Here is a 20,220-nt window from a genome sequence, read left to right as displayed (position 1 = left end):
CGCTTGTGAGCATAATTGTCAATGTATTTTATTCCCATAATGCATTGTTACAAATCACTTACATAAAGGATTGAATGGTCTTGTCATCAGAAGTCATAAAGTTATCTTTCAGAATCATAAGCCATCTGATTAAGAAAATTCAAGATACACACCCCTCTCTTAGTTCACAAGCAGGCAAAAGTGGTATGTAGGTGTATTTGTGTCTAATTATGAGTTTCCAGTCATGTGTTTTTTGATGTAATTGACTGTATGTCTGATGATTTGTCTTTCTTATTTATTTTTATTTAGTTCTACGGTGTTGATGTAACTGTCTTAGTTGGAACCTGATATGTGCATTAAACATCTGTGAGATAAGAACCTCAGCCTTCTCATTGTGACTAAGGGCGGCATAGTAGAACACTTCACTGCATCAGTGAAGGCCTTGAGATGGTAAAGCTGCATGCAGAAGACAGCCATCAAGAGATGCCACATGTTTTCTAAGGGAAGTATAACATTGGGAGTGATCACAGTTAAATGACTGAAGCAGCCAGTGAGCAAGTAAAGGCTAAACAAGGAAGCACCTTTAAGTTAGTGCAATTAGCAGAAGAACTTGTTAACTGCTACTGAAGTTTAATTGTGCTGGAATTTCATATTTATTCTAAGGACAACAGTGGACATTTTTCTTTCACTGGATGGCTTTATAAGACGCTATAAAGACTAAATTGATAAGTAAATGTACATATGGTATGTTTAGAACAGACTAAATGCTTAAAATTTTAGTATTTTTATTTGTGCATATATCATTCAAGTGTGTTGACATTTATTGCTATGTTGCATTGCTACCATTGCTTGCACTAGAACGTCTTTACCTTTGAAAAATTGCAATACATAGTACTGAACAGATTTAGCATGTCAAACGCAAGTGAAGTTAACCCTGCAGATACCACTGCACAAGACATTGTCAATACACAGCAGGCTGATACAGATGAGCAAGCTGAAGTGGCTGCACAAATGCAACAGCCTCAAGTGAGCACAGGTAATACACAGCTCCCAGACATTAGAAGAAGCCAACGTACACGCATACTCACCGAAAGAGGTAAAGCTCTACAAGACATCAAATTAAATTATCTAAAAAAGGATTTTGAACAGAAATATAGAAGATGGAAATATCACATCAATGGGTTGAAAAGAGCCATTAAGAATAGTGATGAAGCAGAATTGATTATTGAAGTTGTGAACATCATTAATGCGACTCAGTCGGAGGTCGACCATATTTATGATGACATAAGAAGTATCTCAAGCCCTGAACCTGAAATCCGGAGAAAAAATGACACGTGCTACGCAATTACCAGCACTGCAAATGAAAAGGCTCAACGCTTTCTCAATAACGATCTGGAAGACATACCCTGGCCTGAGTCAGAGTCAGTTTTTGAAACTACTGTGTCCAGCATGATCTCAACAACCTCCAGTAAGCTAAGATCTGGTTCTAAGATGTCCAGTCAGTCTTCACTGCAGAAGAAACAAGAAGCAGCAGCGGAAGTAGCAGCGACGCAAGAGGTAATTAAAATAATGAATACACAACATCAATATGAGGAGGAAATTAGAAAACTTGAGGCAGAGGATGCAAGGTTAACAGCTGAGAGAGAAGCTCAAGAAAGGGAAATAGAAGCTGAGAGTGCGAGAAAAAGAGCTCTATTTATTTCAGAAAGCAGCAGTATAAAAATTAAGTTGGAAAGGAAGAAGAAAGAAGTGGAACGACTGGAGGAACTAAAAAGGCACAATGCAGCACAAGCAAGGCTACATGTGTATGCTGAAAGTATCAAAAGGGAAGATGAAGAACAGCTTTTGGCTTCTCTTCCTCAGCAAACAAAGGAAGGTTATGTTTCTCAACCAAGCGATCCAAGTTCTCTTCCTCAGCCATTCCTGCTCACCCAAGCAAAGGCTCCTTTGAACCAACCCCTTTATCCACCTCAAAGGGTTAAATTCACCCAAGATCCTATTTCTCAATCAGCTATATTTACTACCTCTCATGATGCTTCTAATGACCTTGTGAAAGCACTTGTTGAAGCAATTACAGCCAATAGGATTCCAATTCCAGAACCTGCTATTTTCTTTGGAGATCCTCTGAAGTATAATGACTGGAAGTTGTCTTTCCAGACATTAATTGACCGCAAGAACTTACCAACCCAAGAAAAGCTTTTCTTTTTACGCAAGTATGTAAGTGGCCCAGCAAAAAGAGCTATTGAAGGACACTTCATGGTTGGAACAGAAACCGCTTATCATGCTGCCTGGGACATACTTGATGACAGATTTGGAAATCCGTTTGTAGTTGGAAAGTCATATCGTGACAAAATACAAGCATGGCATAAGATTGCCACCAAAGACAGCAAAGATCTCCGTGAATTTGTAGATTTCCTGAGCAGTGTTGACTCAGCCATGCCTTATGTTCAAGGTTTACAAGCTTTAAATGACTGCGTTGAAAATCAAAGGATAACAGCAAAACTACCAGAGTGGTTGAGTTCACGTTGGAACAGAGCTGTCACAAAGTTCCAAGATGAACACAAAGCATTCCCCGATTTCAAATACTTTGTTGAATTTCTTAATAAAGAAGCCAGAATTGCATGCAACCCCATCACCTCACTGCAAGCGATAAAGCCAACAGAACAAGAAAGATCTAAGCAAACCGATCAAGATTATTTTAACTCTCAACGCATTCGCAACTCAAGTGCCAAAACATTCACTACAAGTTCCAGGGAGAATACTAGCGTCCTGTGTGCCTTTTGTAAGAGACATGGCCACACTCTTCATAAGTGCCATAAGATTATGGAAAGACCAGTTGAAGAAATAGTGAAGTTTGTAAAGTCAGAGAACTTATGCTTTGGTTGCCTCAAAACCGGTCATAAGTCAAAAAACTGTACCTCCAGAAGTGTGTGTGATAAATGTGAACGGCGTCACCCAACATGCCTACATCAAGATCGGCAGAATAAAGATCAGGAACAACGAGTTAAAACCGATCAAGAGCAGTCAAAAATCAATCAAGGACCTGCAGAAAGAACAGCTGAACTACAGAGGATACACGAGTCTAAGCAAGTAACGTCCAACAGAGTTATTCAAGAAAGAAGTAACACTCATACCTCATCAGTTATTCCAGTATATATCTCAACAATAGCCAAACCAAATAAAGAGATCCTAGTGTACGCCTTACTAGACACCCAGAGTGACACTACCTTCATCTTACAAGACACAGCTGAAATACTTGATATTAAGAGAGAACCAGTCAAGCTCAAAATTTCTACAATAACTTCTAAAACAAAGGTTGTATCTAGCCACAAATTGAATGGACTACAAGTAAGAGGCATCAAGTCTGAAATAAGAATCAATCTACCAACAACTTATACCAGGGACTACATACCTGCCAATAGATCACATATACCCACATGTGACACCGCAAGGAATTGGTCACATCTAGAACATCTTGCAGATGAAATGTCTCCTGAACTTGATTGTGAAGTAGGGTTGTTGATAGGCTACAACTGTCCTCAAGCTTTAATGCCCAGAGAGGTTCTCAGCGGTAACGAAGACCAGCCATTTGCACAGAGATCTGTGTTAGGTTGGAGCATTATCGGATATAATAACCCCGACAGTGGCTATGAAGATGAAATCGGTGTGAGTCATAGGATTATTATGAAGCAAGTTCTACCAGCTGTTGACCCAGTTCACAAAATCAAGTCTGAAGTCTACTTTGTGTGTAGGAACAAAGTAAAGGAAATCATCACTTCAGCAGATATACTGAAGGTTTTTGAGTCAGACTTTGTTGAAAGTAATAATGAAGAAGTCTCTATGTCACAAGAAGACCTACAGTTTCTAGCAACGTTAAAAGACAGTATCAAACAAAATCAGGATGGACACTATGAGATGCCATTACCTTTTAAAGATGAGCGACCAGAATTGCCAAACAACAAGGCTTGTGCAGAACATAGACTCAAATGCCTAGAAAAACGTTTGAAGAAAGATGAGCAATACTACCGGGACTACGTGGCTTTCATGAAGGACATGATAGTAAGAGGCGATGCAGAAAGGGTTCCAAAGATGGAGATAAACAGGCAACCATCATGGTATATCCCTCACCATGGGGTTTATCACCCCCAGAAACCAGGCAAGATCAGAGTCGTCTTTGACTGCTCAGCAAGATTTCAGAATACTTCCCTGAATGAACATCTACTGACTGGGCCTGACCTCACAAATACTCTGGTTGGGGTCTTGTGCCGTTTCCGGAAAGGACAAGTGGCCATTATGTGTGATGTGGAGCGTATGTTCCATCAGTTTCATGTTGCTCAAAGGGATCGAGACTACCTCAGGTTCCTGTGGTGGGAAGAAGGCAACATGGAGACCCTACCTTCAGTGTATCGAATGAAGGTTCACCTGTTTGGAGCTGCTTCCTCGCCAGGATGTGCAAACTTCGGGTTCAAGCACCTTGCCACACAAGGTGAAGGCAAATTTAATCAAGCTACAGTGAAGTTCCTACAACGCAATTTTTATGTTGATGATGGTCTAGCCAAAGTGGTAGATGTCTTCCCAGGAACTGATGGCAGGGTCAGAAAACTGAAACTTCTTGTTAGTGACACAACAATAGATAACAAGGGCACACGCACTAGTAAGCCAGTGTATCTAGAAAGACCCATACACAAAACAGTGTTATTACTTGAAGCTGATTAACGGAAGGGTAACGTGATTGTATCTGATTAATGTGTGCAAAATGCGTTTCCTCTAAATGTTCATGTTAAGTTATGTGTTATAATATCAGCTCCTTTAAGAATCACATGTTGTGATGGTGGGAGTGTGTTTGCAGCCACAAAGTTTTCTGTGTCCATTAGATGGCGCTTGTGAGCATAATTGTCAATGTATTTTATTCCCATAATGCATTGTTACAAATCACTTACATAAAGGATTGAATGGTCTTGTCATCAGAAGTCATAAAGTTATCTTTCAGAATCATAAGCCATCTGATTAAGAAAATTCAAGATACACACCCCTCTCTTAGTTCACAAGCAGGCAAAAGTGGTATGTAGGTGTATTTGTGTCTAATTATGAGTTTCCAGTCATGTGTTTTTTGATGTAATTGACTGTATGTCTGATGATTTGTCTTTCTTATTTATTTTTATTTAGTTCTACGGTGTTGATGTAACTGTCTTAGTTGGAACCTGATATGTGCATTAAACATCTGTGAGATAAGAACCTCAGCCTTCTCATTGTGACTAAGGGCGGCATACACGATTTGTTTTTACGATTTGGCACTTTTGTTTTCGGACACTACCTTTTGGTGGTGAAGCCTAAGGGGGCTACTTCCTGATGGGAGTGCCCCATGGCAATGGGGTCTCACCCTTCGGGGAGAGTCCCAAGATCCGACCCTCCCATGGGGGGGGGGGGATTTGTCTGGGTTCCCCTTGTGGGGACCCAGTTTCGTATAGGGCTTCTGCTGCCTCTTCGGAGCACAGAATGCATCACCCAAAGGAGCACGCACCTCGGGCTTCAAAAAAAAAAAATCAAAAAAAATCAGTTCCTGTCATCATAAATGCTCTTTAGGCTGAATGGGCACAAATTCGCACAGAGACACACTCCACAGTCTTGTGGAAAGCCTTTCCAGAAGTGTGAAGGCTGTTATAATTGCAAAGGTGGGCCATCTCCATACAAACACCCATGGTTTTGGAATGGGATGTTTAACAAGCTCATATTGGTGTGATGGTCAGATGGCTACCTACTTTGAGCTTGGATTTGAGCACCAGTAATTTGTTGTTAGTTTTTAAATATGGCTACATTTCATGTTATTTTTGCTGCTCAGCATATTTTGACTGAGTCTTGGCATAGTGTATCCATTTATCTGTAACTAGGGCCCTTGGCAATTAGGACAGGGTTGGTAATCATACCCTGTGCAGACACCACATTCACTTCTGAAAGTGGAAGTCAAGAAGAGATAATATTACTCCGTAGCTGTGGCTTGTCCCATGGGAGTTACAGCCCCGCCATGACATATGTATACTGTCATGTTTGAAGGACACTTGGCTATGCTTGGACATTGAGTGACCTAGGGACACTGGGGCTGAACCCCTGCCTGAACTGTGCTGTGACTGTGTGAATGAAATACTTTTTCAGAATAATAGAAAGGAAAGGAAATTCTTACATATAGAATTGTCAATGTTAACCTGGGGCCCCATTCAATTTTAATACACTCCTGGGAGAAGGCAATGGCAGTTCCATCTCATTAGTTTTTCTGTAAATGGAAATTATGAATATAGTAGGAGCTGCCACTGTGCCCACTGTCACAGAGTGAGGATATTATAGTGGTGCATAACTTTTGGACTTTGGCATTTACTCATTAACACAGGAGCTGATAGTTACAGTTAAGTCCAGTGAGCTGGCCCTATACAATTCAGTCAAATTATTTTTAACAGTTGCTTCATAAATGTAACTATACGTAGAGCAGGGATACAACGGCCCCCCTGGCAGGAGAAACATGTCAGAGTAGTCCCTTTATTAATGTGCAATGAAGTTTTTTTGACCCATTAAGGGAAACATATGTAGAAGGAGAAGAGTGCCCTGCACGCTAAAAATCCATTCAAGTGGAAAAATAATTTCCAAAAACTAAAGTAAATTAGGTCTGCAACAACTATTCAATAAAATAATAATAATTATCGATAATAATCGATAAGGAAAATTGTTGCCAACGAATTTTATTATCGATTAGTTGAATCGATTTTATCGATTATAAGATGAGGGGTTTTTCCAGAGCAAATGCTCTGAAAAATATCCCTCGTTTTATAATCTGACCTCAAATAGAGGTTGGATAATAACAGATCCAGATACCCCGCAGCGCTGCAAAGGACCCGGATCCTTCTCGGATCCACTGGGGCACTTCCACTGGGCTTCTATGATGGAGCACCAGTGTCAGATGACCTTTCGGTGCTCAGTCATAGAAGCTCCAGCGAAAGTGCCGGCCAGAAGAAGAGGTTGTCTACGCAACTGTACTAGACACCAAGGAGTCTGGAGCACGGGAGTAAGTCTGGGGGGGTGCATATCAAGGGCACAGTGGTATATAGGGGGTTATAAGGCATATTTAAGGGGGCACAGTGGCACATATATGGGGTATAAGGTATATCGGGGGCAGAGTGGCATATCAGAGGGGCATATTTGGGGGCAGAGGGGCATATCTGAGGGCATATCAAGGGCACAGTGGTATATAAGGGGTTACAAGGCATATTTGGGGGGCACAGTGGCATATAGGGGTATAAGGCATATTCAGGGGCAGTGGCATATTTGGGGGGGCGAGTGCCATATCTGGGGTACAAGGCATATAAGATGGCACTATGGCATATCTGGGGGGCAGAGTGGCATATCTGTGGGTATAAGGCATATCTGAAGGGGCAGAGTGGCATATCTGGGGGCCTAAGGCATATCAGGGGATATAAGGCATATCTGGGAAGGACGGAGTGGCATATCAGGGGGTATAAGGCATACTGGGGTATAAGGCATATCAGGGGGCACAGTGGCATATCTGGGGGTATAAGACATATCAGGGGATATAAGGCATATCAGGGGGTATAAGGCATATCTGGGGAGAACGGAGTGGCACATCAGGGGGTATAAGGCATATAGGGTATATAAGGCATATGTGGGGGGGACCTGGGCATACCTGGGGGTATGTGGCATATCTGGGAGGCATGTGGCATATCTGGGAGGCAGTGTGGCAAGCCTGGGCTCAAATGTGCATAACTGGGGGGGCAGGTTGGGAAATAAAAACAAGTTGTTTTTAACATCCTGTTTGTTTATTAAATTATTTTAAATAAATGAAAAATTTTAATTCACTTTTTTATCCGATTAATCGAAAAAATAATCGGCCAACTAATCGATTATGAAAATGATCGTTAGTTGCATCCCCAAAGTACATAGTTCATAAGGTTGAAAAAAGACCAAAGTCCATCAAGTTCAACCTATATACATATTGTGTGCCTACTGTTTTGATCCAGAGGAAGGCAAAAAACCCTTATGAAGCAGATGCCAATTGCCCCATACCAGGGGGAAAATTCCTTCCCGACTCCAAATATGGCAATCAGAATAAATCCCTGGATCAACGTTCTGTCCCTATTAATCTAATATCCATAACTTGTAATATTATTGCTTTCAAGAAACACGTCCAGGCTCCTTTTGAACTCTTTTATTGAGTTTACCATCACCACTTCCTCTGGCAGAGAGTTCCATAATCTCACCGCTCTTACTGTAAAGAACCCCCGTCTGTGCTGGTGTAGAAACCTTCTTTCCTCCAGCCGTAGAGGATGTCCCCTTGTTATAGATACAGTCCTGGGTATAAATAGGTCCTGGGAGTGATCTCTGTACTGTCCCCTTATATATTTATACATAGTTAGTAAGTCCCCCCTAAGCCGTCTTTTTTCCAAACTAAATAACCCCAATTCTGATAATCTTTCTGGGTACTGTAGTCCTCCCATTCCCCTTATTACTCTGGTTGCCCGTCTTTGAACCCTCTCCAGCTCCACTATATCTTTCTTGTACACTGGTGCCCAGTACTGTACACAGTATTCCATGTGTGGTCTGACTAGTGACTTGTACAGTGGTAGAATTATTTCCTTGTCGTGGGCATCTATGCCCCTTTTGATGCACCCCATGATTTTATTTGCCTTAGCAGCAGCTGCCTGACACTGGTCGCTACAGGTAAATTTACTGTTAACTAAAACTCCTAAGTCCTTTTCCATGTCAGTCGTCCCCAGTGTTTTCCCATTTAATACATATTCCCAGCCTGGATTTTTCCTCCCCATGTGCATAACCTTACATTTATCTGTGTTGAACCTCATCTGCCACATCCCAGCCCAAGCCTCCAACCTATGCAGATCCATTTGTAATCGTGCGCTGTCCTCTATTGTGTTAACCACGTTACAGAGCTTAGTATCGTCTGCAAAGATTGATACTTTACTATGCAATCCCTCTACAAGGTCATTAATAAATATATTAAAAAGAATAGGACCCAAAACTGACCCCTGTGGTACCCCACTAGCAACAGTCACCCACTCAGAGTATGTACCATTAATAACCACCCTCTGTTTCCTATCACTGAGCCAGTTACTTACCCACATACACACATTCTCCCCCAGCCCAAGCATTCTCATTTTATGTACTAGCCTTTTATGTGGCACCGTATCAAATGCTTTGGAAAAATCAAGATATACGACATCCAGCGATTCACCCCGATCCAGTCTTGAGCTCACCTCCTCATAAAAGCTGATCAGGTTAGTTTGACAGGACCGATCCCTTGTAAACCCATGCTGATATGGAGTCATACATTTATTTTCATTGAGATACTCCAAAATAGCATCTCTTACGAAACCCTCAAACAGTTTACACACAACAGAAGTTAAACTAACAGGCCTATAATTCCCCGGGTCACTTTTTGTCCCCTTTTTGAATATTGGCACAACATTTGCTATGCGCCAGTCCTGGGGAACAGACCCTGTCACTATAGAGTCCTTGAATATTAGAAATAGGGGTCTGTCTATTACATTACTTAACTCCCTTAGAACGCGGGGGTGAATGCCATCTGGACCTGGTGATTTGTCTATTTTGATTTTTTTTAGGCGGCACTGCACTTCTTCCTGCGTTAGACAGGCGACATGTACTGAGGCATTTATCTCATCCTGCTGTATATTACCTGGCATTTCATTTTCCTCTGTGAATACAGCAGAGAAGAATATATTTAATAGATTAGCTTTTTCCTGATCCCCATCTATAACTTCTCCCTCATTACTTTTTAAGGGGCCAACGCTTTCATTTTTAACCTTTTTACTATTTATATAGTTAAAGAACATTTTGGGGTTTGTTTTACTCTCTTTGGCAATGAGTCTTTCTGTCTCCAATTTTGCTGCTTTTATCTGATTTTTACATATTTTATTTTTTTCCCGATAGCTTTTTAGTGCTTCCTCACTGCCTTCCTGTTTTAGTAGCTTAAATGCCTTTTTTTTGCCATTTATTGCCCCCTTTACATTTTTATTTATCCACATTGGTTTTCTCTTGTTCCTGACTCTTTTATTCCCATACGGTATGTACCTTTCACAGTGAGAATTTAAGATATTCTTAAAAATCTCCCATTGAGTGTCTGTACTCTTGTTTTTGAGGACATTTTCCCAATTTACAGTGTTAAGGGCTTCTCTTAGTTGATCAAACTTTGCCCTCCTAAAGTTCATAGTTCTTGTGGCTCCTCTAAGAGTTCCCTTATTGAAGGACAAGTTATAATGTATCATATTGTGATCACTATTTCCTAGATGCCCCCTGACCTGCACATTAGTTACTCTGTCAGGTCTGTTGGTTAATATTAAGTCCAGTAGGGCGCCCCCTCTGGTCGGGTCCTGTACCATTTGGGACAGATAATTATCCTTACTTATAGTCAGAAACCGGTTTCCTTTATGAGATTCACAGGTCTCGTTTTCCCAGTTTATGTCGGGATAGTTAAAGTCCCCCATAATAACCACCTCATTGTGATTAGCTGCCTTGTTTATTTGCTTTAATAATTGATCTTCTGCTGCTTCCATTATATTTGGTGGCTTATAGCAAACCCCGATCAGTATTTTATTATTTTTCTTTCCATATATTTCTACCCATAATGACTCCACATTATCATTTCCCTCACATATATTCTCCCGCAGTGTGGCCTTTAGGCTGGACTTTACATAAAGGCAAACTCCTCCCCCTTTTCGTTTTTTCCGATCCTTCCTGAATAGACTATACCCCTGTATGTTAACCGCCCAGTCATAGCTATCATCCAACCATGTCTCTGTTATACCCACTATGTCATAATTTTCTTCAGACATTATTAACTCCAGTTCGTCAGTTTTATTGGTCAGACTTCTGGCATTAGTAAGCATACAATTTAGAGGTGTATGGTTTTTTTCCCTATGAAGCCTATCCCTATTAACTATTCTAACCCCTCCCTCTGCTCCACCCCCAGGTACATTTTTAAGCCCCAGTTCTCTATCTACACTATCTTCCCCTTCTATATTGTAGTTTCCCTCCCCCCCTTTCCCTAGTTTAAACACTCCTCCACCCTTCTGACCATCTTCTCCCCAAGCACAGCTGAACCCTCCCCATTGAGGTGCAGCCCGTCCCTACCGTAGAGCCTGTATCCGACAGAGAAGTCGGCCCAGTTCTCCATGAACCCAAACCCCTCCTTCCTACACCAGCTTCTGAGCCACTTGTTTAGCTCCCTAATCTCCCGCTGCCTCTCTGGTGTGGCACGTGGTACAGGTAATATTTCAGAAAATACTACCTTGGAGGTCCTTGCCTTAAGCTTGCTACCTAAATCCCTGAAATCATTTTTAAGGACACTCCGCCTCCCTCTCACTTTGTCATTGGTGCCAATGTGCACCATGACTGCTGGGTCTTCTCCAGCCCCTCCCAGTAATCTGTCAACCCGATCCGCGATGTGCCGAACTCGAGCGCCAGGCAGACAACACACTGTTCGGCGATCCCGGTCTTTGTGACAGATCGCCCTGTCTGTCCCCCTAATAATTGAGTCCCCCACTACCAGCACCTGTCTGGCCTGCCCTGCGCTCCTCCTTCCCTCCTTACTGGAGCAGACACCCCTCTGGTGGTCAGAGGCAGTGACTTGCTGCAGTACTGCTAACTCTGAACTAACATCCCCCTCATCTGCCAACCGGGCAAACTTGTTGGGGTGTGCTAGATCAGGACTAGCCTCCCTGGCGCTTTTCCCCCTACCCCGCCTTCTAACTGTAACCCAGCTAGCTGCCTGACTGTCCTGTACCTCCATCCCACTATCCTCCCCCACCTCTACCTGCGAGAGAGCTTGCTCAGTGAGCAGCAGACTCCTCTCCAAGTTGTCAATAGATCTCAGTGTTGCCAGTTGCTCCTCTAGACTCAGGATTTGTGCTTCCAAATGAGCAACCCGCACACATCTCGCACAGCAATATGCACCCTCGAAGCGCTGCTCAAGGATTGCATACATTGAGCAAGATGTACACCTGACCGCATTGTCAAACATGGAGGACATCTTGGCAATGGGGATAGCTCAAATAACTGGCAAAAACAGACAGTAAGGCGCAAAATATATATAAATATATTATATGCAATCACAAGGATTTATACTTTACCCTCCTTCTTGCTTTTTAACTCCTTTTTGCTTTTTAACTCCTTCTTTGCTTGTAACTCCTCACTTAGAGATGTCACTTAGGAGATTCGCCCCAGCTCAGGATTCTCTTGTGTGTCCAAGCTAAACGCAACTGCAAAAGCCAAGCAGAACTCACAGAGAAAGTGAATGTGTATATATTTAGAGTCCAAAGGCTTCCAGCTATATTGAACACACTTTCAGCCATGTGTGCGCATTCAGGTGCTTATGTGTTTAGGATAAGAGTGTTAACAAGTAAAGCTGGTTGGTTATTCTAGAAACAATACCCAAGAATGTTTTCATATTGGTTTTCCAAAATAGAATTCCCTGAAGGAGTAATGACTGCTCTTGAATGAATTTATAATGTTTTTTTTAAGCCGCTGCAGGAAACAAATGGAAACTTTCTTCATTATCACACTATTCTGAAAATTCTCTAATGACAAAGTGATCAGGAATTGCATTTTTTCCCCCTTTTGTTTTACAGATGAAGGTTAAGGTTTAAAATAGAACAGTGTGTTAAATTGGACACCGAAAGATTGTCAATTCTAGACAGCAAAATTGAAGGAAAAAATACATCAATCTATTTTGATAGCTTTTCAGATGCACTCAATGCTGACATGAAATTGTATAGCGATCTTTAATAAAAGCATGCGAATGATATTATTTCCATAGCATAATACAAATTATTCTGGGAAGCTTATATAAAGCACAACATTTCATATGTTGAACATATCGCTTTAGCATAGCATCGCACATTTTATTCAACTTAAAAGCATTCATTTTCGCTCATTGATGTGTCAAAACTGGTTAACAGACCATTGAATGAAAAGTTGGATTATAACTAGAACACCGAATCTGTAAATAAATAATAAACCTTTTGTCTGTGGTTTTGTTATGTTGCAACACTATATCGTTGTTTTGTAATATATATTTCTGAATATGCATCATAAAATTGGGGGTATACTGTCTGTATGCTATGCTCGGACCCCTCTTTGAATAAGGTCTTGACAGAGAAGGCATCAGCCACATTAAGAAGGGGTCAATTTAATTATTTTTCACATTTGGACCTCTATCACCTAAACCCAATGGCCATTGTAGGGCCTGCACATATATATGCCCATCTAAATTCTTCCACAGTACTATTACGTCGCTGCAATATCTGGTGAAAGCATTTATTAATTGCACCTTATCACATGCACTTGCCGAAAACAGTACGTAAGCAAAACTATTAGACCGCTAAGAAGATGGATTCTGGAACATGTTGGTTCTATTAATAATAAACCAGACACCCCCGTTGCAAGACATGTTCACAACTGTCATCAGAAAGACCCATCTTGCCTATCATTTATGGTAATTGAGATCTCTTCACGCAGACATAATTGGCAGAAGAAACTCCTCCAATGCAAATCGTATTGGATTTTTACTTTAAAAACCCTCACTCCCTTAGGGCATAATGAGGGATTTAACTATACCGCATTTTCTGTGACTTTCAACATCCATCATGAATAACACTATTAATAAACATAAGTAAAAATACTACTCAAATAGTTTTCTATCAAACAAAAATTTAATTGTTGATAAATTATTGAAAAATAATACTTTTATTATTTAATAAAACATTCACAGTTATACATTACTTGAACCTGAACATCTCTCACTAGTTAGGGTTTAGTATTTTCTAGTTAGGAAGCTAGAATCTTTGGGTAGGAAGGATCTCTCACTAGTTAGGGGATAACTATTTTCTAGTTAGGAAGCTAGAATCTTTAGGTAAGAAGGATGCCTCACTAGTTAGGGGTTTGGTATTTTGTAGTTAGGAAGCTAAAATCTTTAGGTAGGAAAGATCTCTCACTAGTTAGGGGTTTGGTATTTTCTAGTTAGGAAGATAGAATTTTTAGGTAGTAAGGATGCCTCACTAGTTAGGTAGCAATTGGTAGGTTACTGATTAGGTTAGAATGTATTTGGGAGGGATTAGATGTAGGCCGTTTGTGAGGGGGCATAACCAAATCAATTTATTCCCCATATCACTTTCTTTCTGGCTTTGCTTTTGGTGGAATACCTCATATACTGTGGCCTCTCTGCTACAATTAAGAAAAGGATATTATATTCATGATTGCATTTACTGCTCTCTGCTGGTTTCTACAGACAGTATACCCCCAATTTTAGGTTAGATTTATTAAAACTATCTCCTTTTTTTCCTTTCCCCTATTTCTAATGCATCGGGTGAATGCATATTCGCAAAACAGACTTGACTGTCTGCAAGTGCTATAAATGAGCTATGTTTCTGCTGGGATCAGTGAAGCAAAATTATACAAAACTACTACTAACAAATTACCACCTAGATAGAGTGCCAGTTAGTTTTTCCCATGGGCAATAACAATTAAAAACTCTTTATTCAGGTAGAATGACAAGCAAGAAAGTGAGATTGAAATACTCACTTTTGAGGGGTGAGGGGCCCTCACATATAGTCAGACTAAGTTTATTACAGTGAGAATGCATGTTATGTATAGGCTAATGGATCTAATATAATATGATGTTGCTATCCACATGGATGATGTGGAGGCGAGGAGGGGGATTCAGGGAAATGACTAAAACAAATCTGAGAGAAGGAGAAGAGATGAAAGACAGAAGGTAGAAGAGAGAATATGAAGAACAAGAAGATGTGGAAGTGGTTGGTGGAAGTGGTCAGTAGAGAAAATAGGGAAGCATTTAGAGAGCGTGAGAGAGTGTGAGAGTGTGAAAATTCAGTCTATTAATCAGTCCTTGATCTTGTCTTAGATTCAGGATAGTTTAATGTCCATGCTATACATGTTTTAAATTCTCTTTAAAGGTATTAGTCTCTATCACTTCTCAAATAACAAAAAATACCTGCACACACGCAAAGTACATGGTAATATGCATTAACATGAAAATAAGGCAGGAGCGTTCCTTTAAACTATACAAAACTAACTTATAAGCATACCTCCCAGTCCTGGTTTTTCAGGTACTATCCCACATGAATAAGCATAATCCTTTTTTAGTACTGTATTTGGTCCAAAGAGCATAAGCTCACCTGCCACATCAATGCATCCTATGCACTGCCCTGGGTTATGCATAGGGCAGTGCTGAAGGTAAATACATCTCTGACTGTATGTACTTTGAATAAGCATAATCCTTTAGTACTGTATATGGTCCAAAGAGCATAAGCTCACCAGCCACATCAATGCACACCATGTGAGTCCAAACTGAAATACAACATTACTAAGTTAAGATGAAATGCTGGGCTGCCAAACCAAGTGCCTCTTAACAAGAAAGAATGTAGGATTTATTGGCCTCACCCAATTTGTAGCACATGTTGTCACCCCTCTGTTTTTTATTTGAACACCCTACTTAAGGTTAAATGTATGAGGCACAAGAAGCCAAACAACCAGCAAATGGATTAAAATCATCGACCAGGAAGGACCTGTAGATAGCGCCTTAATAGAAGATTCAATTACATTGCAGTGTTTGGATGTCAAAATAATTGAATTGATAAGGCAATGGTTTTTTGACAAGAGAATGAAGGTTTTAGTCAATGGTGTTTACTCAAAGGAAGGGCTTGTTATTAGCGGGGTACCTCTGGGATCAGTATTGGGGCCGTACTTTTTAATGTTTTTTGTAAAAGTAAAGTATGTCTTTGCTGATGAAACACGTCTCCAATAGTGTAAACATTCCAGGTAGAAAAAGCCATATTAGTCAAATGGCTAATGATTTAGGTAAATTACAAAAATGGTTGAGAGTGAGGCCGGTGCAGTTTAATGTTTTTTTTTTTTAACTGTTAACTTTTCTGAACATGAATAAATACCTAATTCCAACATATTATATTTTTCCAGGAGAGGGCTAAGGGAGTGGCAGCTATAAGGAGGAGAAGGTGATTGATGATGATGAGGGAACACATGATGCTGACCCACACCGACCCAGCCTTAGCTTGAAAAAGCATTGGCGGTGGCAACATAATTTTGTAATTTTTCAGTTTTTAGCCAATAAAATTATTTTACTACTTAAGTTGATGTTTTTCATATACATATTTTTTTATTTTTAAAAATAGTACTGGAGGCTGACTATACTGGACTATACAGTACAGGTACTGCCGAACTTCTTCTGTAGCATAAGATCACAGGGGGTTGACCATTCATAGGATATACAGAAACAGAAATCTTATTTGAAGCAGGTACTGATGTTTCTGGGGTCCCCATCTAACAAACTCATATTAGAAATATAAGAGAAATATAAATGGCTGAAATGGTCAGCATGTTCTGGCTGTTTTCAGAATCCAGTGGGACCTTTCAAACAATGTAGAAAAAAACTATAGAGCCAATTTAGAAACAACTTAGTTAATAAAATATAACTTAAAACTTTTGAATTTGTTAAAAATAAAATGAACAAATAAAATATGTCATATGCTTGTGATAATACACTTGTCATTTGTCGCACCATATAATTAAGAAATATAACCATGCACTCACCAGATTATTGAAATGCATTTTTTTTATTTTTTTTTCATTTATATTTAAACTGTGAACATAGAAGTTAACTTACTGTTTCTCGGATTCCATCGTACGGCATTTAAATATGCATTACAGTAATGGAAAAGAAATTCATGTTCAGACTTGACACTTTTTCCTTGAATCAAAGGCGTCAGATCATATCCATCAATAATCCTGCATGAGCATATAAGAAAATGGAGCAGGGTTAGAAGTCAATACTTTTTTATGAATTTTTACTTCATGCCTGTTATTTAATCTTAAATCCAGTATATGCTAACAAGTAATCTATATGCAAAATATTATCATTTTAGTCTGATGGATACAGTATACAGTATATATATATATATATATATATATATATTCTTAATTGTTTAATAAAATACACTTATTCCTATAAAAATCAAACCCCGATCACTATCATATACAGATCATTGTAAAGATAAGTCCCAAGTCTGAATAATGTTCATTAAACCAAGCGTTTACATATTTTCTTATTAAAAATAACTTTCATTTTACATTTTAATTGTAGTGAAACTAGCATGGATATATTTGGATATGTCTTCTAAGATAAAACAGCGAGTATCCCAATTTAATGATATCTTCGCTACCCATTCCTCCCTTTTGTGCAGTCTACACCATTTTCTCTTTTTCCCTTTGTCATCTTTTTTGTTCTCTTCCTCAATCTCATGGACGTATAGTGAATGTTTCAACTCTCTGACTTTACTACGCATTATGCCAAACTCCTCAAAAAAGCCTTCGTTGTTTAATACATAACTCCACCAGTTTGATGACTTTTTAGGAAATGACTCTGCATTAAAATTTGAGACAGTTTTATATTAGCTATGTGTATGTGTTTAGGTCTGTTATTTTAGGATAATCTACTAAGCATAAGTGCTCATCGTACCTTTCTTGAGTAAACAATGGGATATCTAAGGCGTACTTTAAGTCAGGGTTTAGCATTGTTTGAATGCATACTAGACCAGCACCTACCAGTAACTACACAAAGCATATAACAGGGTTCATCAATGCTAATGTATGGCTATAATGCTATCAGTGAAACTGGCATCAACTACTGGCATTACATTTACTTTAAAACATTAGCCATCACATATGACATGAAAATTAACCATTCTCTATTGGCAATGGAAGCATTTATAGATTCAGGACAAATAACTGTGGGGTGGGGAAAGGGGCAAATCCATATATAGAAAGAAACCCCCAGAATACCCCCATACATTTGCAAAGTGGGCAGTATATACATTTAAAGGGACCTATCATATGTATTAAAATGTGAAGGAGTGTCCCATTGAGGTTTTCCAACAGTGCCACAATTAAACTTAGTATGTATGTTAACTTAATCTGTATAATTTTAGGATTTAGAAAAAAACAACAAATACCTGATTAAGATCTCATTTTTGACTTGACATCTATGTTCGCGCATTTCCTAAAAGCACTCAATAAATCATAAACTTTGGAGTGCCTCTTCAATGCACTTGGGCAAAAGTAAAAGTCTGTCAGCTGGGGATCCAATCCCGCTGTACAAAATTAAAAGTGACCCTGCTGTTGGTAGCAACTTAACATTTAGAATGCTAAGAAAATGCTCTAATGCACTTTGATGAACTAATTCAACTACAAATTAACTTAACGTTAAATAAGGAGGGTAAAGCAGGTCAGGTTTTAAAGTGCTTGGCTTTCTTTTAACACTTGGCTGAGAGGAAGACATAGATTAGAAAGTTGTGAAAGTTTCTCTGGAATTCAAGTAACTTTTAAATAAGGAATTGATTTATCCCTTTGTTGGAAATGTTCTTCAATTTAAATGAGGCATTCGTCTTCAATAAAGTGTTCTATAGAGCAACATATGTTGGAAACCATTAAAATCAATGTATCTGGACCTTTAACTTCTTTTACAGTTTTACACTGTTTCATAATTTATGGATGTGATGATAATATTCAGAAAATGGTTAGAAAGAATGGTTTAAATACTGTTACAGTAATAAAAAGGTACATTCGATTTTTTTTAATTTTTTTAGCTATTATAAGATTTTATGCGCAGGTGTGGGCTAGAGTGGTAGATGGATTAATATATACCCTGTCCATACCAACTATTGATCCTAGCAGCATCCTTGTAGACATAAGCAGTCCTGTGTGCTTATGGAGTTGGTGAGTCTAGGTGTGATTTGGCTGCGGTTTGGATCCAATAGCTTTATTTGGTCATGAATGTGAATAATATTATTAGCAAAATAGCACCACCTCTGAAACCTTTTTATGATCTTATTTGTGCTTTTAACAATATCACAGTGAGGAGAAGCAACAAAGTTAAAAATCATCTCTGACATTTTAAGTCCAGTGTGTGCACTTGTCTGCTTGATACATGTGGCTGCACACTAAAGGATTATATCCGCTGTCTAAGCTGAGTAAACCATAGATAGGAGGCCCATCGGGCACCAGCCCACCAGGTATTGCTCCTGTGTGTGGATGGGAAGTCCAAGCCTGCAGTGCGGACATGTTTCTTTGGTTTGGGGTGCTTGTGTAAACAACTGTGACAGAAGATATACTAAGAGATATTTTATATATTGTTTGAAAGTGCAGATTTTACATAGAATTTACATAGAATTTAGTCAAACCATTGTTTCTCTTAGAATGGATTTTCCTTTAATCAGAATATAATTCTTATATGTAAAGTAAGGAAAAAAACTACCCATTTCAAGTGACTTGCATTTGGCTGCATAACAATTAAACGTGTTTTGCTTTAGTCCTTTTAGTGCACCTGCTGATTCAACAGCGGACCATATTATATAAAATTATAAAATGCTACTTGTATATACACTGAAGGAAAAAATTATTTAATCCCCTGCAGATTTTGTACGTTTGCCCACTGACAAAGACATGATCAGTCTATAATGTTAATTGTAGGTTTATTTGAACATTGAGAGACAGAATAACAAGAAAAATATAGAATAACGCATTTCAAATTATAAAATTTGATTTATAAATTGATTTGCATTTTAGAGAGAGAGAGAGAGAGTTCAGGAGCCAATAGACACAAACAAAGAGTGGAGACAGGCAGAGGTAAAGTGCCGGAAGGAAAGTATTTTGGCCCCAGAATGAAAAAACCCTGTGCAAATAGCACGGGGTTACATGTGGTTGTTGGGGAGAGTAGTGGCAGTGCAGGGGTTAATTACAAAGGTCAGGCAAAGGACAGCTGTGGAATGCTCTGGAATGCCTCGCGCTGCTTAGTTTAACGCTCCTTTTTGAGGTAATTTGTGCTCGCGAACAGCTCGCGCTGCTTAGTTTGCCCGCGCTTTTTTCTAATTGGTTGCGCTCGGGGTTAGCTCGCGCTAGTTTTGGGCGGGTTTTGCACCTATAAAAGAAGAGGTTCTGAGGTACCTGTGGCACTTACCCTGGCTGCGTTAACCGACTGCACTGACCTCCGAGTCTGGTGAGCGGCGGTTTTCAGCAAGAGCCACGGGGAGCAGCATGGAAGAGCTGCTGAATTGTCTCCCTCCCGCCCTTCCCTTATTGAGTTATGATTGTTTATATAAATTTACACAATATATAGTT

The 20,220-nt window shown here is 39.5% G+C and overlaps 1 protein-coding gene across 1 annotated transcript in view; it reads right to left on the bottom strand.

Moving 5' to 3' along the window:
• The window catches only part of LOC149280147 (steryl-sulfatase-like), a 105,323-nt gene that overhangs the window by 40,161 nt on the left and 44,942 nt on the right, over positions 1 to 20,220 (bottom strand). Inside the window, exon 10 of the mRNA XM_089500768.1 lies at positions 16,712 to 16,833. Coding sequence (XP_089356894.1) covers positions 16,712 to 16,833 — 122 coding nt within the window. The remainder of the gene's footprint in view (positions 1 to 16,711; positions 16,834 to 20,220) is intronic.

This window comes from Sceloporus occidentalis, unplaced genomic scaffold, assembly GCF_023333645.1.
Source record: "Sceloporus occidentalis isolate IW3139 unplaced genomic scaffold, rSceOcc1.0.p SCAF_159, whole genome shotgun sequence".
In the NCBI taxonomy this organism is placed as follows: Eukaryota; Metazoa; Chordata; class Lepidosauria; order Squamata; family Phrynosomatidae; genus Sceloporus; species Sceloporus occidentalis.
This window is presented reverse-complemented; position numbering and strand designations above follow the sequence as displayed.